This window comes from Lonchura striata, chromosome 12 (assembly GCF_050655825.1).
Source record: "Lonchura striata isolate lonStrDom1 chromosome 12, ASM5065582v1, whole genome shotgun sequence".
Taxonomy (NCBI): Eukaryota; Metazoa; Chordata; class Aves; order Passeriformes; family Estrildidae; genus Lonchura; species Lonchura striata.
In genome coordinates this window covers 13,880,106-13,906,977 of record NC_140714.1, presented here as the reverse complement: position 1 = coordinate 13,906,977, position 26,872 = coordinate 13,880,106, and the positions used below count along the sequence as shown (strand labels likewise).

General features: G+C 37.8%; 1 protein-coding gene across 18 annotated transcripts in view; it reads left to right on the top strand.

Moving 5' to 3' along the window:
• The window catches only part of CACNA1D (calcium voltage-gated channel subunit alpha1 D), a 167,688-nt gene that overhangs the window by 133,106 nt on the left and 7,710 nt on the right, over positions 1–26,872 (top strand). For 11 of the 18 annotated variants that reach the window (XM_085590075.1, XM_085590085.1, XM_021533027.4 and 8 more), the window contains 14 exons: positions 1,901–1,939; positions 2,356–2,484; positions 3,200–3,265; positions 3,641–3,732; positions 4,974–5,133; positions 6,206–6,333; positions 6,437–6,533; positions 7,668–7,770; positions 8,820–8,921; positions 13,717–13,847; positions 22,775–22,891; positions 24,398–24,762; positions 25,047–25,073; positions 25,944–26,093. In XM_085590075.1, the coding sequence (XP_085446201.1) occupies positions 1,901–1,939; positions 2,356–2,484; positions 3,200–3,265; positions 3,641–3,732; positions 4,974–5,133; positions 6,206–6,333; positions 6,437–6,533; positions 7,668–7,770; positions 8,820–8,921; positions 13,717–13,847; positions 22,775–22,891; positions 24,398–24,762; positions 25,047–25,073; positions 25,944–26,093 (1,706 nt within the window). The remainder of the gene's footprint in view (positions 1–1,900; positions 1,940–2,355; positions 2,485–3,199; positions 3,266–3,640; positions 3,733–4,973; positions 5,134–6,205; positions 6,334–6,436; positions 6,534–7,667; positions 7,771–8,819; positions 8,922–13,716; positions 13,848–22,774; positions 22,892–24,397; positions 24,763–25,046; positions 25,074–25,943; positions 26,094–26,872) is intronic. The other 7 variants (XM_085590077.1, XM_085590087.1, XM_085590083.1 and 4 more) reach the window with 2 other exon arrangements.

The window sequence follows — 26,872 nt, the reverse complement described above, 5'->3', positions numbered from 1 at the left end:
TGCAAAAGGTGTAATTAAACCTTTTTTCTTTAAAGCTTCAGATTTAAAGGATTTTTTTCTGTGCTAAAAAGTCAGTAGCAGTGTGGGTCTGTGTGCATTGGTGCAGGTTTGGGATTGATTTAGGTAGGCAGCTTTGCAAGACTGCTTCCGTGATCTGTGATATTTTGACATTTATGGTGTTTGTGATAATGAATTTTTTATTAATTATATTTTGATGATTTTATTTCAAATTGTTGAAATATACAGAGAATTTTTAATGAAGCAGTTGTCTTCCCTTAGCAGCAAATTTTCCATCTATTTTATATTAGTTCTTAGAAAGTTTAGATGTTGCAGCCTGTTTTACAAATACTCTGCTTGCTGAAGTTTAATAAGAAGATTTTGTTTTGGTTAATTTAATGCATAAATTTAGTAATAAACCCTTATACAGTTAAAAACCTCTTTGTTTTAGTATATATTGACGTCCTATCAACAGGGCAGTAATGTATCCATACCTTGCACATAGTTAAGCAAACCACTATTTTTACCTCATTTTCCCCTCTTGATGCCTTTATATGAAATATGTTTTGAAAAAAATAATAGAGAACATAATCAGTATTTTAATAGCGATTCGATTTTTTAAAAAGTACTACCTCTTGTTGCTTTTCTTTGCCGTAATAAGTTTGCATAATATATTTTCAGCGGAATCAGCTCCTTTCTTTTCCCTTCCTTCTCCTCAAGTTTTATCTTGAGTGCCAGCAGTCTGTGAGATCTGAGTAGGTGAAGTGTGGCACTGAGTGTGGCTGGTGCAGCCACAGCGTGCTGGGAGCAGCTCTGGGGTGGCATTGTGCTCACTGCTGCTCTGAGTGACAGGAATTGTTGAAAGCTGCCTCTATAAAAGCAGGATATTTTAGGCAAGAGGGTAAGACTGGGATCAAACATCCAGAATCCTGTTTTTTTCTAGCGCTATAAATGTTTTTAAAGACACTCCAATTTTGGAAGAAGCTGCTGCGAGTTTGTCATTGCACAAGCAAGCACAGAACATTGGTCCTTCAAGATTTGCTGCCTGCTCTGCAAAGTGTGTGACCATTTAGACTCTCAGGAAAGTTTCTTCCAAAATCACACAGAGATAATAAAAGGAGAAAAGTGAGATGTTCCTCGCAGCATACAGAGTTTGGCTCTGTGAGCAAGAAGCCGTGTGAGCCTCTCTGCTCCCTGTAGCACCTGGGGCTGCACAGATCTGTTCCAAAAAATTCATTGAAATCCTGATCCCTTTGTCCATGCCTGCTCCTGCTCCCTCAGCTCAGGTGTGGGGAGAGAGTTCAAGAGTTGCCTCCGGGGCGTGGGGCTGAGGACCTTTGTGTGTCCCTTTGTCCTTGCCCTGAGCCACCCCACGGGAATTCACTTTGCTGTAAGGGTGATGCACACTCCTGGTGTGGTACCAAACACAATTGCTTGGCTCTGGTTAGATTCCAGTGATGGAATAATTAATCTTCAAAAAGAGCAGAGCAGAAAAGGACCTTGAAAGGCTAGTTTGGCCCCAAAGCTTTGTTCTTTGAGTCTTAGGTGGGCTTCCTGCTGTGATTTCGTACAACCTGTGGAAATTGATGGCTAACATTTTTTGGCCTACGTAGGACCAGATCTTTTATTTTGTATTTACTTTCCACTGAATATTTTAAACATGTTTTATACCAGCAGTTTTTATTATGAGTCAGCCAATATTGTTTTAGCATGAGTTAGCCAGCATGAACAGATAAGAGGATGGTTTAATAAGGGAATTAATGTTTTGTTCAGGACATATATTAAGTTGAAAGATGTTAATTTTCATTTAGACATTTAAAATGTTCTTAATTTTGCTTATGGTTAAGCTAACTTTTCAATCTTTTATTTGATTTTAATATTTAATGTTCTTAATTTCTTAAAGCCAAAGCCAACTGAAACAGTCACAACTGATGAGTCTGGGGTAAGATCAGTAAAGCGACCCCAGTGGTTTTGCCTCTACTTGAGTTTATTCTTTTTACCATGTCTTTTTTCCACCAAGTTTTTCTGTATTTTTCATTTTTGTCTGACTGCAAAGGTGTTATGCAATGGTTTGCATTCATTGTCAGTGTTCTATTGGAGTCTATTACAAACAAACCCAATATGATCCTATTAACAAACCAGAAAACTTGGAAATGCATGTGGTGTGTGAAGCATTTCTACAGGTCCTGTGTTTTCAGCATGTAATTTTTCCTTTCATATCATGGTTATCAAGGTGAACAGGCTCTTGAGATACATTTCCAAATCTTACCTCTTCCACCTTTGCATTTTATGTTGTTTTTCTGGAAGTGTTGCATGTTTGAGTTTGTATTTGGTTTGACTTCTCCTGATGCTCTTCAGAACTCTGAGGACAGCGCTCGGATCTCCATCACTTTTTTCCGTCTCTTCCGTGTGATGAGGTTGGTGAAGCTGCTGAGCAGAGGAGAAGGAATCAGAACATTACTCTGGACATTCATCAAGTCATTTCAGGTTAGCACAAGTTATTTATTTGCTTTATAATTGCAACCATTTATACACCAAATTTTAGGAAGCAATGCCCTGTAGAATGCAAAAAATATTTATTTGATTTAATGTTATCAATAGTGACATATTTAAGTATATATGCATACTAATGCCAAAACTAATTTTGCCAATTACTTCTGGGAGTCTAATTTAATATTAGCTGTTACTGTGAGGTTTCTATGGTACTACTGGAAAAATATTTGGCATATTTGAAAGAGATCGGATAGGTTTGATGTACATAGGTCTCATACTTCTTCATACATTTTTATTAGGTGACTGGAAAATAAGAATTTAACACATATTTTACATAAAACCAATTTCATAAGTGAAATAGATACTTGAATCATTGTTCCTGAAAACTGATGAATGTGAAGTTAACAAAACTCTGTGACTGTACAGAATGAAGTGTCTGTGTGTTAGAATCAGTAATGAAAGTAAAATTAAAAACACTAAAGGTGATCCTTCCCTCTGGATTGCTGGCAGAAGTAATTTAAAATACAGTGAAGCTGGTATACATTGCATGCAGCAAAGTTTCAGGAATGACAGGTAATAACATTTTTAGTACTTGCATAGAAAGAAAAACCTTGGAAAAGTCTGTGTTGAACAGAGAAATTACTTTTGCAAATTGAAATAGAAATAATGGTGTGAGATTATTAAAAGACAATGCACCTGTCCCTTCTAGGCTCTGCCTTACGTTGCCCTTCTGATAGCCATGCTGTTCTTCATCTATGCTGTCATTGGAATGCAGGTAATTACAGATTTTTTTAGCACTAAGCAACAGTACAGATCTATCTGAGACTTGTTTCTTAAGTTACTTATTGAAACATTCCTTTGGTAGTCTGCTATGTATAAGGCTATGGAAAAATCTTTATTTGGCTCTGATTTTCTTGATCAGGAAATTCCAAAGGACACAAGAGAAGAACTTGGTGTGCTGCCTTTTTTCCTTTCCTTGTATATCTGATATAATTTACTGCACTTATGTGACTATCATGAAAAATCTAAAGTATAATGAAAGTGTTTTTGTGAAATTTCATGCATCCTGAAGGAAGTTTAGATTTCAAGGCCTACAGCCTCTAACAGCACAGGTCACTGGAATGAAAGTCAAAATTCTGGTTTATTGTAGGTATTTGGAAAAGTGGCCATGAGGGACAACAATCAAATAAACAGAAACAACAACTTTCAGACTTTCCCCCAAGCTGTGCTTCTTCTCTTCAGGTGAGCAAACCTTACCTCTCACTCAGTGCATCCCATTTCACTGATCTATGAAAAATGTGCAAAATGTGTTTGCAAGGGAGAATCAATTGAGCTCAACAAGCATCTCCTATTTGTGGCTGTGTGCTGGGTGCTCTTTGGCACAGAGGGTTCTAAGGAGGTGATACAGGAATAAACTCCTTACAGCTCCTGTAAAACTCCTTTGGGAATTCAGGCAGAGCCCAAACCTACAGCCCAGACATCAATCTCTCTGAGCATTGGGAGAGTTGCAAAAGACTCTGCCCTTACTGGTATCTTTAGAAGTGCAATTTGTGTGATAATTTGAAAAAAATGAAAAGTTATTACAAACATAAAGAAATAAATGGTTCTTTACATTTACTGAAGGGAATGTAACTTGCAGAAGGGAAATACCAGATGAGCCATAGGAAAAGCTTCCTGATGGTGAAGGCAGCTAAATTTCATGGTGGAGGGGGGGATTATGGGATTATGAGATTTCAATCTCTGGAGAATTTAAGAAGAAGGCAAAAAATGTCCTGGAGCAAAGAGAGAATGCTATGGGACAAGGGTGCCTGTAAAGGTGACAACCTTGAGCTGTCTCTTGCCTGAGATTCTGTAATCCAGCTCCTGTGCATTATTTCTCACCTGGCTGGAAAAAGTGGCAGGACATTCCTTACCTGGCACCAAAGGCATCACCCACTGAGATCTAAGTCACTTGATGCCTTTGACACCAGGTAATGAACACAGCTAAAGATGTCATAATTATGTAATTGTCTTTTAAAAATTTGAAATTGTGGGACTGTACACAACAAGCTTTATGCAACTGTGAAAAAAAAAGCAATAGCAGAAATTAGAGACATTTCTTCAACCACAGAGGAAAGTTAATCTTTTACAAATATGTGCTTTGAAATTTTATGACAGATTTTCATACACAACACTACTTTTGTACACAGTAACTCCACAGCAATAAGTATTTAACTTGTAAATCGCAGTTTGGGGTTACAGTTTTTACATGCAAGCCTTAGTGCATTACTCCACCTTATAAAATGTGTCTGCAATGTCAGATTATGCTTGTCAGCTCTAAAACTTGCTCTGCACTTTTCTTTAATTAGTTCCTGCTCTGAAATGTTCATAGTCTGTCTTTAAATATGTGCTTGTACACAAGATGTATAGAATGTAACAAATGAATAAGTTTTTAATCCATCTTGATCAAATATTGCTGAATTTATCTTTGTGGTGTTTTGAAGGTGTGCAACTGGAGAAGCCTGGCAGGAAATCATGCTGGCATGTTTGCCTGGAAAGCGCTGTGATCCAGAATCTGATTATAATCCTGGGGAAGAATACACATGTGGAAGCAATTTTGCCATCATTTATTTTATCAGTTTTTACATGCTCTGTGCATTTTTGGTGAGTTTAACTGGTGCTTATTAACAGCAATGAACTTTGACATTTTGGCTTTCTTCTGAATGAAGAGTGTTGAGAAAATGATTGAAAATCCCATATCCAAAATATTTTGGCAAGGCTATGTTTTTCCATACAGAGTCTTAAATCCTATATTTTCTACCTATTTTTACAGTGAGAGTGGTGAAACACTGGCACAGGCTGCCCAGAGGGGTGGCAGATGGCCCCCATCCCTGAGAATACCCAAAGTTAGGTTGGACAGAGCCCTGAACAGCCTGATCCAGCTGAAGATGTGCTTGCTTATTGCAGGGAATTGGTGGAGATGACCTTTATAGGTCCTTTCCAACCCAAACTATTCTGTGATTCTCAATTCCCATGTGTGAAGCTTTCTTCACACGTGTGCAGGGTGGTTGGCTGCACATTTGAAAGCTGAGCTAGCAGTCTTTTCCTAGATGTTATTTCATGCATTTCTCAATGGTACTATTAAATATTCATTAATAATGGAGCTGCAATTCCCATGACTGAGCAGTAATGCTCTTTGTTTTGTTTAAACTTAGCAGAATTTGGATTTGCATCTCTACAAGTGTCCTCAAGTGTGGCACATGAGAAGTGAACAATAACCTTTCACCCTAACCTGTGGCAGAAATAGATTATTTGCTGTGAAATAATAATTGAATTATGTTTTTCCTCATTGCAGGTGTCTGGTATAAACTGATTGATTTGTTCTATTCACAGTAATTGTTTCCTTGCAAAAGGAGAGTGGTTCAACAAAATTCTGTGAACTGATGTAAACATGATGTATACATATGTTCTGTTGCTCTGTATCACTTTCTGTGTTAACAAAATGTATTGTCATGAAATTGAATCCTGTTCCTGAGATACACACTCTGTCATAATGTGTGTTGTGGATCCATTTGATGGACTTCCATTTAGTTAAATGCAAATATTTTCAGTGGTATTTGATGACATTTGCTAAAAACCATTGATTTACTTCAGTTCTTAAACTACTACATATTGAATTGATAAAAATTGAAAATAATCAAGGAAGATTGTTCTTAATTACTTTTTTTTTTTTTAGATTATAAACTTATTTGTGGCTGTCATTATGGATAATTTTGATTATTTGACACGTGACTGGTCTATTCTGGGCCCCCATCATTTGGATGAATTCAAAAGGATATGGTCAGAATATGACCCTGAAGCAAAGTAAGTTAGATAATTTCTCTGCTATTATTTGTTTGGTAAAACAAGCAGAACAGGGTGTATGTTTTGGGAGTGGATGTTTGTTCACTGCTGTGTGTGGTTCTAGGGGAAGGATAAAGCACCTCGATGTGGTGACGTTGCTGAGACGGATTCAGCCCCCGCTGGGCTTTGGCAAGTTGTGCCCTCACCGAGTGGCCTGCAAGGTGGGTTTCACATGATTTTGTCTGACTGCAAGATGATAGACCAGGCTGGAGTGAATAACAACATGTAACAATATGTAACAGCAAGTGAGAAGACAGAAAATTAACGGGAATTTAAAATTATACAGAATCTTTCGGGCAAAATGTGTACTTTTGATGAGGATTAATGGCATTTTAATGTAAAAGTTGAAAAGCAATACTAAGAAGCTGAATGATTGTTACATTATTTGATGGCTTCAGAATTATGGATATTGAGATTTTAGCAATTTCATTGAGAATAAGATCAAATCTGTTAATTGAAGGATTGATACAAAGTATTGTCATTTGGATTCCTTGTATATCTGTTTTATAAATAGGAAAAGTTGACATGTAAACCTTTGGGCTGGAATTCAATGTCACAAGCCATACTTAAAGCAAACCTCTATCTGTCTGTATGATAACATGAATTATTCATTGAGTAATGGTTTTAGACTAGAAGAAAATCCAAGTCAGACATTAGAAAAAGATTTTGATGAAATTGTATCTTTTTAGCAATCAGAGTCACAGCAATGCTGCTCTAGAAGGAGAACTCTGGTGCAAGGATGGACTGACCCAAAGAGAAAAGCCCCTTTCACAGCAGTTCAGGGTAGTTGGCATAAAAGGCTCACAGCATCACTGAGGAGTTCCCTGAGGAGTGAAAGGGCTGGGACAGTTCAGACCTGGTGCTCTGGTTCTTTATGGAGCACGAGGAACCCCTGGGCTGCCTGGGACACGACTGCAGCTGGAGTGCCTGCCCTCAAATAACTGCTTTTGTCCTTGCTATTGGCACAATCAAAAACTGGGCTTCAGTGTTTGAAAGGTAGCTCATTAAATAGCTCAAGAAATCTTCTGTCATTTTTACAAGTTTTAATAAGTTTTAACTTGTTTATAAGCATATATGTCATTAAAATAAAAAGGAAGCAATGCTGTTCTTAATTACTGCACATCATACACAGGTAGGATGGAAAACTCAACTTTGTTTTGAAGAACTTGCATAATTTATATTCCTCTCAGTAATACTGTTCTTTGAATACATCAGCTTTTCAAAAATTAACATTACAGGAGTTATTTTCTCAAAGAAAGCAGCACTAATATTTGTTTTCCTTTTCTCATTTTCAGAGGTTAGTAGCCATGAATATGCCTCTAAACAGTGATGGGACCGTCATGTTCAATGCTACTTTATTTGCTTTGGTTAGGACTGCTCTAAAGATAAAAACAGAAGGTAAGGTTCTTCACTGTAAAGCCTTCACTGCCCTTGGCAGAAAGCACAGTGAGGAAAAGTTACAATTTATGTCTTTTGTTGGACATGAGCAGGGCTGCCTTGGTCTCACTGGATCTGATTTCCTTTTGGGTCATGGATTGTATTTACTGTTGCTAGGAATGATTTGCTAGAAAACAAAAGGAAAGGGATTAGTGAGGTCAGAGACCAAGATACCTCAGAAATTATTCTGTGTTTTTGTCTGGTCAGATAAAAATGTGCAGCATTGACATTAGAAGGATTCTACTGCAAGAAATGAATGAATTTCCCTTCCTGCTTGGGAAGGTGCTCCTTCCTCACTACCTTTTAGCCCAGTGCCTTGGATCCCACACTGGTGCAGCTTTTGCTCACTTGAAATCAACATTCCCAGTCTGGTTGAGGCCAGTTCTGACTGGGTTGAATAGATTTCTCTCATTTACATTAAAGAAGGAAAGGTTTTTAAAGATAGCGGGATATTTCAAAGATCTTTCTACTTTTACACATTTTACATTTTACAATTTTTTTTGCCATCTTTTACTGCTTTTGGTTCTGGGTTCTGCTGGCAATAACAAACTCAGATTAAGCCCCTCAGGCATTGCTGTGTGAGCAATGCAAGAGGTGAAATATTGCTCAGTACTCAGTTGTTTGAACTTTCAAGCCTGTACTGTGATTACTGTGATTAAGTAAACAAAAGCTCAGCTTTGCTTCAAGGAAGAAGTGGCTTGTAAAGAAAAAGTCATTGCTTTCTGGATGATTTAAGCAGAAGGAGTGACAGAGTGAGGCCAAGGTCTGGAAGTCACCTTTGACCTCTGCACTGCTCCAGAGCTGGATTTGAAAGCAGCAGGAACTTGCTGTCTTATGCCCTTTTTTCTCTTTAGTTGTGGCATTGTCTGCTACATCACATAGCATGGGCTTGACCCAAAGGATCTCTATCACAGTCTTTAATTGTATACAGCTAATTAATATCCAAAGGATCATTCAACACAGCTGATAACCATAATTACCATCCTCTGTTTTGTCATGCCTTGCCACAGGTAACCTGGAGCAAGCCAATGAAGAGCTCAGAGCAGTCATAAAGAAAATATGGAAGAAAACGAGCATGAAATTACTTGACCAAGTTGTCCCTCCCGCTGGCGGTCAGTGCAACAAACTCTGCCATGTGCTGCTCTTTGTGCATGTTGGTCTATCCAGAGTGCCAGGAACCAAAGGAATAAAACTGCTAAATTTTGCAATTATAATGTGATTTAAGGACAACAAAAAATAGCAAAATAAATATTGAGACAATTATAGCCTATTGCAATAGACAATACATAGAGGACTGATAAATAAAACACCAAAATGAGAGAGAAAGGAAAATGCTATGCTTATTTTCTTGCTTAAAAAATTACCTTATTTGACCTAAATATAGTCTTGATTTCAAAACATTCAGCAAAATAAACTAGCTTGATTTCAATGCATTGAGCAAAACACCATGTTTTGTAATATGCTACATTATAGCTTATTTGCTTGTATATGTTGAATACTTCTGGGAGAAAAAATAATTAACTGCCAGCTTAAAATTTGTTTTGCTAAATTAATAAAGCAAGAAGCTAAATTATCTCAGTTACACTAGTTTAAACCAGAGCCATTCCACAGATGATGGAAATGGTTCAGATTTATGCCAATAAGACTGAGATATGAATGTGGCCCATTTAAAGAGATATTTGAATTCTAATGACACCAAACATTTGTGAGAACTACAAGGCACGTTTATTAAATGTTCTTATGTGCCATAAAATGACATGTTAATATCTCTCTTTGTAAATATATATATTCTGATATATATATTTAGCCTTTTTCAATATATACATTTTTATTAATATGCTGTAGTGTAGGTTTAGATGACTGTTTTTTACTTGCTTTTTCAAGTTTTAAAGGTGCAGGATCTGTCTCACTGTCACTCATACCCAGGGTATATTTACCCAGACATCCAGTCCTCAAATCCATGGTAATCCTCTGGTGTTTCTTGAAGTTTATTTTATTTTCACAGCTTATGGCAGCTCCCAGGGCTGCTCAGACTCCAGCCCCTGGCGCTGGCAGGGGATGCTCAGTGCAAGGAGGAGGAGCACTGCCTGCACTGCTCTTGGCATCACCCAGGGCTGGCAGCAGCAGCTCTGTGGCTGGAGGACCCAGCCTATTGATGGGGTGACTGCTAGATAATAGTGGGGATGAAGCCAAAAATCTGCCTAAATTGACTCTCCAAAGGGGAACTGATACTGCACATTTAAAACAACTTTTGTGTTCTATTCTGTTGTTTTCTTACACCTAAGTGCTTGCATGGCATAGATGAATCGCTTTGTTATTGTTGTAACTATGTGCTTGAGCTTTTTCTGCAGCCTCTGTTCCTTTCAACTATGAGTCTTTCCGAATATTCTGAAGCAATTCTGTTTTAGGGTGGTGGCATGGAATTAGTGTTGCCTCTTGCCAACTTTATTCCCCTACATTTTTATTGAAATAGAGACGCATGCTTCAGAATAGCGAGCTCTGCCTGCCTAAATCAATCTGACAAAGAACCTGTACAGATTACATTCCTAGAACTAATCTCACCTAGTGATTCACTCTTAACTTCAGCTTCATTTCATTGCTGAGTAAAAGCTGTGTATTTATTTTAAGCTATACTAAAATTCATTGCTAAATGTTTATTTTGTAAATGTAGCTCTTCAGTGTAGCTGGAAGGCTGAAAACCTGGATGTGTTCAGTTGATAGGAAATAGGATGGCTTTGGCAACCCAGTATACATGGGAATGTCTTGGGAATTACTGCACATTTATGAGGTTTCAATTTCAGTTTACTTTGTTCCTCTGTGGACCTTGTTATGATTTACCTGAAAATTTAAAATATCGTAAACCACCTAAAAAAAAATAGGAATACATCTATTTTACATTCACATGCCATAGGAGTGTAAAATAGCTTAGTGTACAGTAGAAATTAGTTTTGATATTTAATATTCAAATGGAAATTTTTCTATGAATTAACACCAGTGACAGCTGATAATAACAATTTCCCAAGAAATGGAAAACTCTTCAGTATAATTCAACAAAACATTAAAATTCAAAATGTTAAAATCACTTCCACTTAAAATTATTGAGAGGTGCAGCTTATAGTAATTTGCTTCAGTATTACTTGTGCTGATATTACTGGGTCATTTTTGTGTCATAGCTATGTCTCCAGAACACTTATTTGCAGAGCAGAATGAAAATAATCTACATAGCAGGTGTTTTGTTTCCCCCTTGGCTTATAAATAGATGCACTAGAGATAAACAGTTAATTCTTGGTGCCGATTAAATAACTTCTTATTATAACTCAATGAGACTGTTAATAGCAACACATTTTCAGTACAGAAAGGTGAAACTGCTTTGCAAAAACGTAGAATGTCAGTCAAATGTCTGATGAATGAATGAGACTAGCGAGTAATAGAAATACATAAAACTCACTAAGAACTCACCTGTATTCTCTAAACTTCCCAGTCTCCACCTGCAAATCCACTTAATCCTCCCTAGTACCTTTTGCCTCTTCCAAGAGCTTCCTTTTGACATGATTGCTATTGCTGTCACTAATTGTAATTAGCAGTTTGTCTGTTCTGTGGTCAGTTATGCTTAGCTGCCCTCCTAGAGCTGTGTGTATCTGGCTATATGTGTGTGACTCAAGGGGAGTCCAGGATGCTCCCCGTGGCCAGGCAGCAGCTCCTGTGTGCTCGTGTCTGCAGTACGCCTGGCTGTGCCTGGGACGTGCACAAGCAGCCTGGGGACACAGCCAGCCTTTGGCAGGCACAGGCCAGCAAACTGGTGGTGCATTTGTCTGATGAGCTCCTGGATAATTGGTGCACGCCCAGAGGGGTCAGGAAGGGCCCTTCATTTCTGCATCCTGGGTTTCAGAGGTGGTGTCATCTCAGGCACAGTCAGTGGCGGTGCAGTGACGTGAGACGCGCTGAGTGCCACCCACAGCAGTGTTTGTTCTATCCAGTCTGTCACTTCTGTGTGCTTGTTCTCTCTGGGAGCCATTTGCTAACTCACTTCCTTAAAACTTCTGTTCAAGTACTTGTAATGGAGTAGTATGAAGGATGGGGAAAAGCTTATCTGGGGAGTGAAACCAGAGCTATGTTGCAGATCAGTGGATTTATCTAAACTAGGGAAGCAAGTTTTCATTACATGATGTGTAAGAGATCTCATCCTAACACAATGCACCATTAGTCTCCTGAAGAGCTGCAAAGGAAGATTATAGGTGAACATCAAAGCAAATGTTCACAAAAAGTTTATTAATGAGACTCATGGAGTCAATGAAAAAGCTTTTAATGGCTGAGATGGAATCCATAGACTGGTGAGCTTTCCTTGTGAGGTGTTTGTTTCTGATATTTCCTGCTAGTCCCTCCTTTCCTAGCAGGAAATGGGGGGCTCTGACCCTTGAGGGGTTGTCAGAGTTTGGCAGAGCAGGCTCTTTAATATGCTATGATAATTCCTGCAACAGACTGGTCTCCCAACCAGTATCTCTTGAAGCTATTGTTGTAAATATTTTTGTTTTGATATATTTAAAGACAAATTGCTGAGAAAAGAAATTCTGGGTGCATTTTCACTGTAGTTAAAGCCTGTTGTACTTTCTCACATGCATACAGCCCATTTCAGACATTATAATGAGAGGAGCCGATTTTGCATGATAGAGGTTTCATTTTGAGATAAATTTTATCCGTGAGGTAAAAATGGATTTAAAAAGTACTGTTCATGGAATGGATTCCCCACCCTCTTTGATGACAGAAAGTCACTAAAAGAAGAAAGTAAATTTAAATTACAAAAACCAGCCATTACAGGTAAAAATAATGCTGCAAATACTATCCTTAGTGAGATACATTTGCACATATTATTGATAAGATACATGGACACTCTTAAAACGTTTTTAAAAAGCCCATAGTTTCTAATAGAGGTGTGTTAAAATGTGTCTGGGCTTGTTAGATTTTCATGCTCAATCAAGTCATGACTGGAAAGAATAACAGTTGATGCCTGAACCACACCAGCCCCTGTTTATGTGCTGCAGGAAACAAAAATCCTGTTGCCAAAATCTACATCTGGATACTGAAAAACATGGGGAAATTAAACAGTACAACAGGAAGGGAAGTGGAATTTCATGTCAGATAACTCTAGGGAAAAAAAAGTGTGTGACAACAAAAGCAATGTTTTTGAATAGAAAACTCTTTCTAGTTTTCTGGCAAGCATTAGTCACTGAGAGATCAAACTTGCCCAGCTGAATGATTCAATGGGGTCATGAACAGACCCATTCTTTCTTAACCTGCTATGAACCAGGTGATTTTGGTGTCCTCACAAGGCACCTGCATTTGGAAGCTTTCAAATTTGGATTTTGTTCACAACAGTGACTCTGTAAAAATGCTACATTTTACTGCCCTGGCTGTTTGCCTGTTGTTTGAATTGTACAAAATTCACTGATGGAAATTATTTTTATTCCTTTCAGCATTACAGAACTGACACAATACATACACTGACAAGCAAATTTGGTTCAGCAGTGACCAAAAAAGGCAGAGTTACTCTTATGAACGTCAGTGTATGTCAGATGTTATAGATTTTATTTAATCTATTTACTCCAAATAACTAAAGGCAGTACTTCAGCTTCTATGTATATACAAACATTTTTATGGTTTTGGTAGAAACTTAGGAGTACACAAGTCTTGGTAAAATATTGTATTTTCTCTTTTATTAGGATGAGTTCACTTAACTGACTGAACCAAACCTGCTTGCTGAAACATTGCTTTTGAGCCCCTTACAGGCTCCATTGTTGGAAGCATAGTACCTGTTGCACCCATCACATTTCCCCCCAAATCAGATGTGAGTGTACAGGCTATTGCTAAATGTGCTGACTTGGGAGAGATCTGTCTGGTCTGTTCATTTAGATGATGAGGTAACCGTGGGGAAGTTCTATGCCACCTTCCTGATACAGGACTACTTTAGGAAATTCAAGAAACGCAAAGAACAAGGACTGGTGGGGAAATATCCTGCGAAGAACACCACGATTGCTCTGCAGGTGATTTTTTTATGTTTTTAACTAACCATTTTGTGAGCTTACTTGAAATAGCAGGTAGATGCATATTGATGATTGTGCAGTGCTGCCAGGATTTTATTTAGCTGGGACACTTTTGGCCTTTATTCATCAGAAAAGTAAAAGCTAATCCTGCTATTCTGTCTATATTGAGGTAAGTGCAAAAACTTATTCTCTATGGATTACTCAAACAGTAGCAATAGTTATGAAATTTCTCAGCAAGTCTAGCAGGTAAACTACAGTCTAAAGTTGCTGATTGCATATTGGATAAATAAAGCTCTGAGCTATCACTTATGTTCTTTGTTTTGCTTTAACTCTTTGATTTCTTGTATACCTGAAATGCTATAAGCCAATTCTCAGGGAACTTCCTACTGTGCATTACCTCATAGTAAATAGGTTTTTATACAGTATCATTTTTCTTAATTCTCATTTTTCTTTGTCTTTTCCACTTATGGTGAAATATCTTCCTATTTTTTTTTATTATTTGAAAATTCTGAATTTTTCATCCATTAATTTCTTTCATAGGAAGTATTAACATACTGTATGAACATACTGCATTAATGTCACACACTTATGTCTATCTCTTAAAAGAAGTTATCACATGGAAACCAGGACAATAGATTCTGTCTCTCAACAGGCCTGCAGCAAGCAGTCCATAGAGTACCTGTGATCTAAAAAGCAAATTCTGCCAACTTCTTTCCACTGGTACCTTTGTAGAATGAACTTTGAAACAGGCAATGGAAAGCTGTTCTCAAATAATTCCAGACATCGTACACTGCACCATTTTTATTGGATTGGGACTTTGTGAATTTCAGTTAATGATTAGCATTTTGCTACCAACTAGAAATATATTTGTTTCTGATAGTTCTTTATTCTGATGCCAAAATTTAGGACTGTGTTTTGAAAATCCCTTTCTAAAAGAGGAGAACTGCGTTAACTTGATTCAGATCCTTTTTGTCAAAACCCTGCTGGTTGTACTTCAGTTTAGCAAAATGATCTTTGTTGTGTTGAGTGAGTAATTAGTTTCATTCCCATTCCTAAGAAGGTCTGTGCTGGCAGCTCTGACCATTGTGCTCCAAATCCCCACAAGTGTAGGAGATGCAGGGGAAGATCCAGCACAGTCCTTGCTGGTGTTTGTGCCCACATGCCTTGCCAGGACCATGTGAACTGGATTTGCATACATGAAAGAAGAGAAAATTATTGGTAATGGAACTGATAAAAAGGCTGTAAACAGTTGAGAGGGCAGTGAAAGACGTTGGATTTTTAGGCAGGACTTTTCAGACTTCTTTATTGCAGAAGCATTTGAGCATAATGAGGTCAAAGTTGGTTTTGAGCCACAGTATTGCAGGTTTCCACTTGTGTTTTTGAAATTGCACGCATAAAACATAGAGAGAGCCCCTGAGCTGTCAAATATGAGTGTGTTCTCTTGTTTATTATCAGACTCTGCTTCCTGTTCAATGACTGAGGGCAAGATGGAACTGGAAAGACTCAGCTCTTCCTCTCTCATTGGGCAAATATTTTTCAATTTAAAAAAAATTGACCATGAATCTCTACTAGAAATCTGCAAAGAGCTATGGGATTTGAGGCATGGAGCTTTTTTTTCTGATTAAAACAATGGTATTAAAATTACCCAGGCCAGTAGATGGAAAGATTATTGCTTTCTTTTTTCCTATCTTCCTCTTTTCTGCTTTTGTCTTTCTAACAAATCAGTAGGAACTCAACTTGATTGACCAAATAAAAATGGAAATACTGTTTCAAAGAGACCTGAAACCTGTAGTTATAAAAAAAAAAAGCCCAGTCAGGCATATAAATGAATGATAGAATTTTAAACTGTAAGCTGTAGCATGTAAAATTCAAAGTCCTAATGCTGTGTTTGTTAGAATAGTTACTTATTTGAAGTTACATCTCTAAAACAGAGCTGAATATCATACTCCAAAATCCTTATGCAAACCAGCAGATTAAAAAAAATAAATCAATGTCACCTGTTCCAATTTGTGTCAAAAGGCATATGAGCCATAAATGCTCTTGTACTTTTGCTGATACCTGTGACTTTCTCTTGGGGAGAATGAACTAGTTAATTGCCAAGGATCTAATAAACCCTGCAGTTCCTGCATTATCTAGCCTGGCTTTCCTTATTTCCTATCTCTTGCAAGAGAGGAAGAAAACAACCTGCTATTCTCTTCAGCTCTTTACAGTCCCTCCCTAACCTTGGAGTGGAGCAAGAGGTGAGACACAGTTTTATAATCCTGCTGATTCTCACAGCTGGCCATGTCACACTTTCCTGCCCTCAGAGAGTAAACAGCCCCTGTGAGACAGAATCCATGTGTTTTAATTCAAAGGACAACTGTTGGGCAAAGCACTAAGGGATGTTGCCATTTCCTCTGTTTTATGAGACTGAAACAGCCTTTTTAAAAACATAGATAATTTCTATGCCCTCTTTTATTGTTCATGCTCAGGAGGCTGGGTTTTTTACAATCATTTCATTCAGTACTTTTGAAGATACTGAAGGGAAACCCTCTAACTGTCAAATGGCCTAAGGTCCTGTTTTTACAAAGGAATTACACTTTTCTTTAACTACTCCTTTAGCTGTAATCTAGGATATTAAATTGGATGCCTTCCTTTTAGCTAAAACTTTTAAAAACATGTACTTCTTATGCTGCTGTCTCTGATAGAATGACTTATATAAACACAGGCAGAAAAGTGATGTGGAATAATTTAAGAACTTTTACACAAAAGAGAAAAAAGGTTTTTAGAACTGCAAAACAAAATCTCCACAATATTACAACTAGAGTTCAGAGTCATAAAAAGGAATGTTTTTCAGCAAGAAAAGCACTTTCAGGATGAGTGTAGGATGAAAGACAGGGCCATCCACACTGCTTTTAGTTAGCTGAAGAGAATGCCATAACACAGAGTAAAATTCTGTGAGCTCAGGAAGTCCAGTTAGGCTTTCTGATAGCCCACAGTAGTTGTTTCAATAAATTCTGTTTCACCAGGTGTGGGAATAAATCTTCCCTTGAAAGCCACATTACTTAGCTAAAGATGCAGTCTGTGCACTCAGGAAGGCTGAATGAGCAAGGAGCATGTGTAAAAATACTGTTTTTAGGAGATGTTACCTTCAGAGAGACACAGAGAGCATTTAATTCCAGGGTGAATGAACACTAGAATATACAGAATAGGGGCCTTATGTCATTAAGACTTAGGCATTTTAACACATGAATCTGAGACTTCCATCCTTTGGTTGAGTTTTGTTTGGTTATGTGAACTCAAAATTTGTGAACTGTGTCACAAGAATGTCCCTGTTTTCTGCAGGGGAATTCTGCACACCCTTATGAAGGCCAGACAAAAAGAGGCTCTGAAATGATGGGTTGACCAGTTTGAGTTAGCTGTTTTTGCCATTTTTATGGTGTTACACATGCCCTGAGGTCACCAACAAAAAGGGCTTCCATTGCTTTTCTTGTGCTATTGGCTGATACTTGTGCAGTGACCACAAATATGTTTTCTGGGTCAGAAAGGGATGTCTTTGTGTAATGATGGAAACTTGTATTGAGCCAAACAGTGGTCATATTGCTAGCAAAATAGATGATAAATGAAGCATGAACAATTTTAATTACTTTCATCTGGCACAGAGAGGGAATGAACTAATTTTACACTATTTTTCCTATGGAAAACACTGTAACATCTGTATATAGATGTGTTATATATGTAACACATCTATATTTCATATTTATTTATATGTAGCCCTCTTTGTTAATACACACAAATAAAAGTTAAAGGATATTTTCTTTCACATCCCAGCTACATAAAAGCACTGATTTATTGATCTGAGCCTGATTTTGGAAACTAATTATACTTTTTCCTCTCTGCAAATGTTACAACTACTATTAACCCTGCAGTAAACGGTGCTAGAAAAAGGAAAAAGCCAAACCCCGTGGTAGGTACCAGCTGAGGGGTTAATTTGTTGTTCAAGTTCCAAATGGAACAATTAAATAATTGTGCTCCTGTGTCCATGTGGTGCTCCCAGAAGGGCTCAGCCCTGGCAGCCTGGGCTGGCGGGGAGCTCAGAGCCTTGGTGCAGCTGCAGCGCTCGGTGTGGGAGCCGGCTCTGCCAGGATGGAGAGCTCCGGGCAATCGGGACTCGACCACTTTGTCTCCTATGTCCACTGCTATAGTGTAGGTCATTCAGCTATTTTTCTGCATGCTTATTTCCTTCTTAAAGTAGTTTTGTCATTGTGTTCTGTTCATAGTAACCTCAGTTTGTTTTTAAGTGTAAGTGTAGCTCTGAGGTTTTTTTTAATCTTTGTTGTTTTCTTTGCTCTAAAATAAGCAGATAGTAAAAACATGTTCTTTACCTATAAATCTAATGGTTTACAGGAATGTTTTTAGAGTCATTCCAGGCTTCCAGGATTGTGAAGCTCTGAAAACCTAAGCATTTAGAATTCATGTTTGTGATTTTTCCAGTTCTAGTGAGTTTATATAGCAATATACATAAATATACATCATTGTTCTAAAGTCTGTGAAGCAAAGCTTGCCAGTGTCTTTCAGTAACTGGTACCACCCTAGGACATTTCCAAAGAGGGACCACTGGAAATAGTGTAGGTGACAATGATATTATTTAAATAAGGGTACTGTGCTTGCACTTCTTAAACTAAGCTTAAACTACATATATATGTAGGTTGGACCATACCCTAAAAGGGTTGTGGACTGAATTTAGTACAGTGAACATGATCTTTTGTAGTTCCAGTATTTATAAGCATCTGAGGTTTTTTTTTTTTCCTGAAAGTCATGACTGGAGTCTTGCATTATACACAGATTTCTTAATATAAGACATGTATTTAAAATTTTGTTACTCTTTTATGCATACTGTAGGTGTGGGAAGTTGATTTAAAATCTATTTAGCAATTGTGAAAAGCAGTCTTTTCAAAATGTTTACATGTTTTACTTCCAAATGTTTTGATGGTTTGGTGTGAGATGCCTTTCAAGCCTCTTAAGGCATATCTCTAAATAACCTATCTAGGGGTAGTTATTGGTCATATGATGTCTTTTCTCACTGAGGATGAGGAATGCATACATTTCTGTTATTTCTGCTTTTGAAAACACGTCTGTATCATCTCAATGGTGTGTCAGAGACAGGGCCATCAGTCGTTGTCTCTTGAGATGCTATTTAGGACCCAGCACTGGTTTATTAGTGTGACATCCAGAAAACATTGCAGGTGCTGTTGTGCCTCCAGAGCACAGCTGCACAGAATTACCATGTTCATTTGCAGTCATTCTGGGCATTTATGGGAAAATTAAAGACATGCTTGGGTTTCTCATGTAATTATGTTGTTCAGCACTCTATGTGTCACGGCTTTGCTGAGTAACCTTTGGACTGATACTTCTCATCTTTCACCTACAAGGACAAAAGATGAAGCAAAGAAGGAATCAAAAATTAAATTGTGGATAAACCATGTCTGAACAAGAAACAACTTCTTTTGCAAACTTCTAGTGAAATCTGTAGAACAGAGTTAGAGCCATGCTCAAGGACTGTGAGGAAGTAATCCCTCTATAACACCAAAATTGGATTTTTTGAAAAAGTCATTATAACATAATACTTCAGGAATGTAGTACATATTGAATCTATCTATGTAATAAAATATTATGAAGTTCTATGTAGGGCAATAATCACCTCCTAAGAACTTTAGCAGTCCTAGTGAAAAAGAAGCACACCTCTGGCAAGGGTAGAAAATTCACTATCCAGGCTTTCTCTTATGAAAAGCCCCTTCTGCTCATCTTTTGTTTTTATCTCTGATTTAAATGTAGCAGTTTTTAGAACCTCAGAAATGGAGGACATAGAGTGCTCCCATTGCTCTCTTGTGTGTTACATTGTCACCAGGGTTCTTGCTGGCTAGACTAAAACGTGCAATATTACATAGGGAATGTGTATCTGAAGGACACTTCTTCCCTGTAAACTAAAGAGGTGTGGGGAAAGTTGGTTTGATATTTGTGTGCACTCTTTTGTTTTAGAGATCTTTGGTTTTGAAGTGCTTGGAGGTAAAGTCAAATGTTTGATCAGTCCATGCTGCCTCTTCAGTCTTTGCAGAAGACATTAAGTGTTCATTAAGGTTCAAAGAATGGATTTTTCTACTGACATAAAAGTACCAATTCCTGTGGTTTTGTGTCAGTCCCACTTTAGTGGTAGTTGACTGATCTAAAGAACAATTGTTTATCAATAAGAGCTCAGCATGAGCATTTGTATCCTTATGTGGTGCTCCACACCATAAAGATGTTTCTTAGATTACTTAGAATGGTGTTGGATTGCACCAGTTAAAATGAGACAGTAAGTGGGAGTAGTCATTTTAAGGAGAGTTCACAAAATTGTTGTAGATCATTCATTAGAGCAAATAAACTGAGGAATATTTCAATTCTGTAGACTGGTCTTCCTTGAGAGCTTCAGTGCTGGCTGTGAGTGAATAGATCTGCTGGGTTTAGTGTAATAAACATATACCTTTGCATATGGTGATCCAGGTTTCTTTCTTTCACTGCTGACTGGGTAAAGACTGTGTAAATGCAAGAGGTCTGTTAGTTGGAAATGAGTATTACTGGAGAGAGATGAGATGATAAAGGCTGCTTTGCTTTCTCTGGAGTAAAGGAGGGGGTAATTCAGCAAGAAGTAAGCCAGAAGGCAGTTGGAAATGTAATCAAAATTAAATTACTATTCAGTGTGCTGCTGTCAAGCACGTGGCTTTTCTCAGCTTCCAGGCATGTATCTGTGGGGCTTTGTCACAATCTGGCAGACAGGAGTATGAGCTAGTAGATTTTGTCAGAGTTAGATTTTGTCTGGTGCTGCTCTCTAACAGGGAAGGGCTCAGCTCGAAGGCAGCCTGGGCTGGCTGAAAACTCAGAGCTTTTGTGCATTGTAGAGCAGCACACAGCCAGAGTTGAGAGATGGGCTCCTCGAGCATGAGTAACTTCATGCACAATCCAGACTTTGCTGTGTCTCTTATTATGTGTATCTTATTGTTCTTATTATGTGTATCTTATTGTTATGTGTTCAGTGCTATAGTGTAGATCTATTCAGGTATTTTTCTGGATGCTAATTTCCTTATTTTAGAAGTTTTCAAATTGTATTTTGTTTGTATTAAGCTCAGTTTATTTTTATGTTAAAATGCCAGTGGAGATTTTTTGTTCTTTTTAGTTCTCTTTGCTCTAAAGTCAGCATTTAGTGAGTATGAAAAGCAAGTGGCTCTTCTAGCTAATGGTCAAATAACCAAAATATAATAGCAATCCTCTAGTAAATAAATACTGCATTTGTCTCTGCTAAATCAATAGAAGCCTCTGGTCTTCCACTTGAACAGCTGTACCTTAAAGTGTTAATTTTGCTTTCCTTTAGCTCCTTGCAAAATGATGACATTAGCAACCTTGCTGAGGTTTTGACAATGCAATTAGCATAAGAAGTGGGAGAAAGCACAATGTATTCATGAAATTAGTATTGTATGTTAACTCACTAGTAAATGATTTTTAGGGCCTTGTTCAGTTACAGCATAACTCTCAAAGTTCATCCCTGAGGAAGAAAATTGAATTGCCAAACAGATGTAGATAATGTAGATTAGTCAGGCACCTTTTTCAGGAAGGGAAATATGGGAGTGAGTGAAACCTGAAGTGGAGCCTTTAGTAAATCTACACCATTAAGGTTCAAAGCTTTTTGGTTCATCCCTTTCCAGGTTCTGATTGCCCACACTGCATAAATGCCATTTTTCTCCCCAGCCAAGCAGCTGTTTCTGTTTTGAGCAGCTCTGAGTGTGCTCCTGGGAGTGTGTGAGGAACCAGCATGGATGAGCCCAAGCCATGTCTGGGGTCCTCCAGGGTGTCTCAGCTCCTTCTGAAGCTCTGAAGCACACAAAATTCTACACATCCTTGTGCTACCCCAGGGCAAGTAACATGCAATGTCAGTGTTGTGCTGGGACAGCCCTCACATCTCCTTCAAAGATGCTAAAAAAGAATAAATTGGGTTTTTAGATCATAATCAAAAATTGAGCCAAGTGCTGTGCAGGATTTTTGGTAGTGTATGTGTAGTGGTAGTAAAGGGTTAAACACACACGTCTTGGATTTTTCTGAACCTGAGGAGATAAAAGAAGTTGCTGGGAAGAACGAGATTGTGATTCTTGCCTCAGATCATAACAGGCAGAGTTAAATGAGGAAGAATGTCTCCTTTTTGAAGTAAGGCCTGAGCAAAGCACCGAGCTCTTGGCGTGGGGTACGACGTCTCTTTCCTCCCTGATGTGCAGGTGTGTCCTGGACAGTGTCAGCATTATCCATTTTCCTAAATGTTGCTTGTGGTAGCAAACTCGAGAGGAATATGAACTGCAATCTGAACACTGAGTCTCTGCTGCTGTAACTCAATGGTTTTCTATCCTAAACTAAAGCTGTAAACCAAATATCTGCAAATGACAGTGCAGTACAGATGAGCTGGAATTATTTCACTGCTTTCTTTTCCATCTGAGCTCTGCTAAAATTGCTGTTGCTATAGCAAAGATCTCCTTGTGTTTCCTTTGTTGACACAGGCTGCAAACATGTTTTGAACATTAAATATACATCTCATTGAAATGCATTTTATTATAGTTCTTGCTGATTACTTACACTTTTTAATAAGATTAATTTTTCTTCTATAGGGGTCCATAAATATCAGTGATGTTTTAGTCAGTATCTACACTGTGATAATAAAGACATGATCACCTCAGTACTACCAGGGTGGTACTGGAATATATAAACTTTTCATTAATAACAGTAAAGGAACTTACAGCAGAATACATCCTCTGTGGATGTCAGGATACAAAAAATTGTTACTTGTCCTTTAAAATAATTTTAACACCAGTAATTAAAGAGCAAAAAAGAATTTGCATTCCTAATGTATTATGGTGTTGTCATTGATTTAGGCAGGACTAAGGACACTTCATGATATTGGCCCAGAAATACGCCGAGCTATATCCTGTGACTTGCAAGATGATGAACCAGAGGAAAACAATCCAGAGGAGGAGGAAGATGTTTATAAAGTAATGTCAGAACACAACCATGTGAATTGTTTTTTGTATAATATGAGAGTAAAGAATGACCTTGTCCTTGAATATAAAATAACATAGTAATACTTTTAAACCCCTCAAATAAAAAAATAGAAATACTTTATAAATAAGTATATTTTACATGTAAATCTATAAAAATGGTAGTATCAGGACACTTGCATTTCTTCATGAATTTAGGAAGCAGTTCCTGCAGGGTGCTTCTCCTGCCCCTAATTCTTTCTCATTAATTCTTATTTTTTCTTAAGCAAATCCTGTAAAAAGGTTTGAACCTTGCCAACTCAAATTTTGATAGTGACAAGGTTGAAACTGGTTTTAACCTCTGCAGTGGTAGATAGGAAGAGGAGAATGAAAGTCTATGCAAGCAAACCACAACAGACACAGAGCTGCATATTTTAAAATGAATGCATGGGGTTACACAGAGGTCAACAAAATAAAATACCATTTCCAATCCCATGAGGGATATCAATAAGAATCAATCAGAAAAAAGATTAGGTTTCCTCTTTATGCTATTTAGTCCTAAATTGTGAACATGTAAATTTGGTATTACGATCAGCAGCAGTCTGCAAACCATTTGTCAGCCAGCAAGAAAACTTATTTTCCTCCCAAGCATTTCAGAAGAAGCAGATGTAAAATCATGCTTCTGCAGGAATTATAGCAGAAGCCCCATAGCTTGCTACTGTCCATTGCCAGAAGGAGGATGTGGCACTGGAGACAGTGCCTCAGCTGCCATCAGTAGATGCATTTCTCTGCCAACCATCATTACCTCCTGTCTCCTCTAGATTGAGCTGCAACTCAGACTGCTGTCATCCAGGACCCACACCTGGCTAGACAGGGAGGCTCCCTAACCTGGGTCAGGTGTCCAAGAGAGCTGCATGTCATAGTCATAACTTAGCACCTCATCCTCTCTTTCACTATCCATCACACTCCCAGGACTGAGAAACAGAAACTCTTTCTCGTACCTCTGCGAGAAGAAAGAATGGAAGCACTGGAGCTGAATGTTCCCTACCTGGGATTTGCTTGCAAGCTGTTGCATGGCACTCCATCCTGTCTGAGTGAGCCTGCTGCAAACCCGTGCCCCGGGAGAGCAGGACAAACTCCACCAAGGCCTTCCCAAAAATTAAAAAACACATCTCTTTCTGAGGAAGCTGGTGCATGTTCATGTATGGGAATCTAGGTTTCTCCTGTGTAATAAAATGTGGAGAAAGCTGGATATGTCACTTTTACTTGTGTGGAAAAGAATAATGATCACAGCATACTGTTGATTTGACTCTGAAGTACAATATTGTCATCACCACAATCACATTTCTCTCACTTCAGGAGATCCCATCTGAAGCATCATAAAATTAGAAAGAAAAATCACAGGTTACTTGAATTGCTACTTTTCTATGCATGTAGGAGAGAAAAGTAAGTTGTCACTGTCAAGAGTATGTTCTGTTGAGGTATCTGATATAATTTTTTCTTTCTCTTTCCCTAAAACAGAGGAATGGTGCCCTCTTTGGCAACCACATAAACCACATTAGCAGTGACAGACGAGATTCATTTCAGCAAATCAACACCACACACCGTCCCTTACATGTCCAGCGGCCTTCAATTCCCTCTGCAAGTGATACTGAGAAAAACATGTATCATCAGGCAGGAAACTCTGTGTACCACAATCATCATAATCACAACTCTCTAGGAAAGCACGTTCCAAACTCAACAAATGCCAATCTCAATAATGCCAACGTGTCCAAAGTCCATGGAAAACACACAAGTTTTGGAAATCGTGAGCACAGATCTGAGAACGGTTATCGTTCACACTCCAGGACTGACCACGAGAAGCGTAGAAGGCCAAGCAGTAGGAGGTAAACTTAAATATGTCTTTGTTTTTAAATAAATTTCTGAATACATTATAGGAAACTTAAGCTAAGTTAAATGAATTTGAATCTTTATTTCTGTTGCCTACCGATGTATGAGCTGTATTTAAAATTTAGCTCTGATGAATGGGAAATGCATATTTACTGGGGTTTGAAAGTAGCAATTTTCTTTAAAATGAAATCATTAATTACAGCACAGTAATCACCAAAGAATTTCTCTAAATGACTTGTTCTTAAAATATTTTTCTCATTTTTGTGGCCTACCTGGATAGATCACGCTACTATGAAACATATATTAGGTGAGTTGATATTGGTCTGACATAATTGAAGAGGGCAGGAGTTTTTCTTCTTTCTTCTTTTCTTTTTTCTCCTTTCCTGTTTCTTTTCTAAAATAACTGTATAACAATGCATATGCTTGATAACTTAAGTGACAAATTTAAAGTCAGTTTTTTTACTGCCTTTTCTAAAAGGACAAACTTTTGGTAGAGTTCAAAATTATTTAAGGCCTTTTGAAAGCCCAAACAGGTTTCTGAAGTTTTCATCAGGCTAAAGATAACACCTGATTGTAGCCCTTGTTAAAAATTGACTTACCAAGACTGGAAAAAACACTGGTGTTAGCTTTGATAGATGTGTACAGTTCCTTTTACAGGGAACCCAAAATCTTTCCTGAACTTCTGTCTAAATATTTTCTAAGGCATTTTTTAAAATACAATATCTATTGTTTTAATTGAAGTGCATTGGTAAATGGATGCTCAGTGGTGGTTTTAATATCTAGATTTGCATGCCTGTTTCAGATTTTTTGAACACCACAGTGAGAACTTCTTAATATTTGAGCCATTTGGCAAACTTCAGGCATTTGAGAGAGGCTGTGTTTTTCCAAATGGCAATGTATATAATATAAAAATGTCTTGAATGTATTTGATTTCACGGAGCATCCTTTTATTTTTTTTCTATTGTATCACAAGGAAATAAAGGCAGGCCACCTTTAAGAACCAGATACATCATTCATGTTCTGAACTGCACTGCTGTAACACCACATCCTAAACTTGAGAGTTGTTAATGCTTGTCTTTCCCTTTTCCTCTTTGAAGTACGTTAAAAGAACTGTGTATAAAATAAATATATAATGTATATAAATAGAAAAAAATTCCTGTTTGGTGTCTGCTTCCAGATCTGAGACTGGGGATGGGCGCCGACCTACCATTCGCAGGGAAGAACACGAAATACAAGACTATTACAATGATGATCATTATTTGGGAGAGCAGGAGTATTACAGTGGAGAAGAATATTATGAAGATGACAGTATGTTGTCAGGAAACAGGTGAGAATATTTGTTAAATAAAAATATTTGTTAAATAAATAGCATGAAAAAAATATTTCAGTATTTTAGGTACATAGATATAAAGGCTTCACTAAGCACACTCACACTGAAAATTCTCTAATGAAATTAATACTCTACAATGTCTGAAATGGGAAATGATGAGTAGGAAAGGAGAGTATTCCAAAGATGGAATGTTTCCCTTCTACATTCAAAAGCATCTCAAAAATAATCTCTACTTCTGTCCATTTTGTAAAAATTTTCAAGTCCAGCCCAGAAGTAGAGGAATTTATTGCCATTTTATCTTAGATCCATAAATGGATATGCTCAAGTGCCAGACATGCTTAATTCTCCTCCTCCTTCCCCTGCTATATGGGCTGCATTCACCAGCTGAATCCTGGCAAGATCGGCAACCTAATCTGCATCCTGCTGGTTTGCATTAAAGCTGAGATCTGCATGAAAGCTAAATTATACAAAATTCTCAGGTCACTATTTTTTTTGTATGATAGTTAGCATAAAGTAACACCCTTTTAACAACCCTCCAAGATCTGATTTTAAACATGAGAATATCCAGAATGTAAGAGGCTTAAATCCTCTCTGTGAGCTTCTGTGTCCCTGCACCTTACCCAGGGTTCTCAAGGGGGCATGGCAGGAGTAGAAGGGAGTATTTATTTTATTTTTTTAAGCAGTGTCTGACTGAGATCTTGCATTTTTGCCTGTACTGGTAAGAATAAATTAATTGAAAATACAATATGGTTAAAAAATTAACCTGAGAACTGACC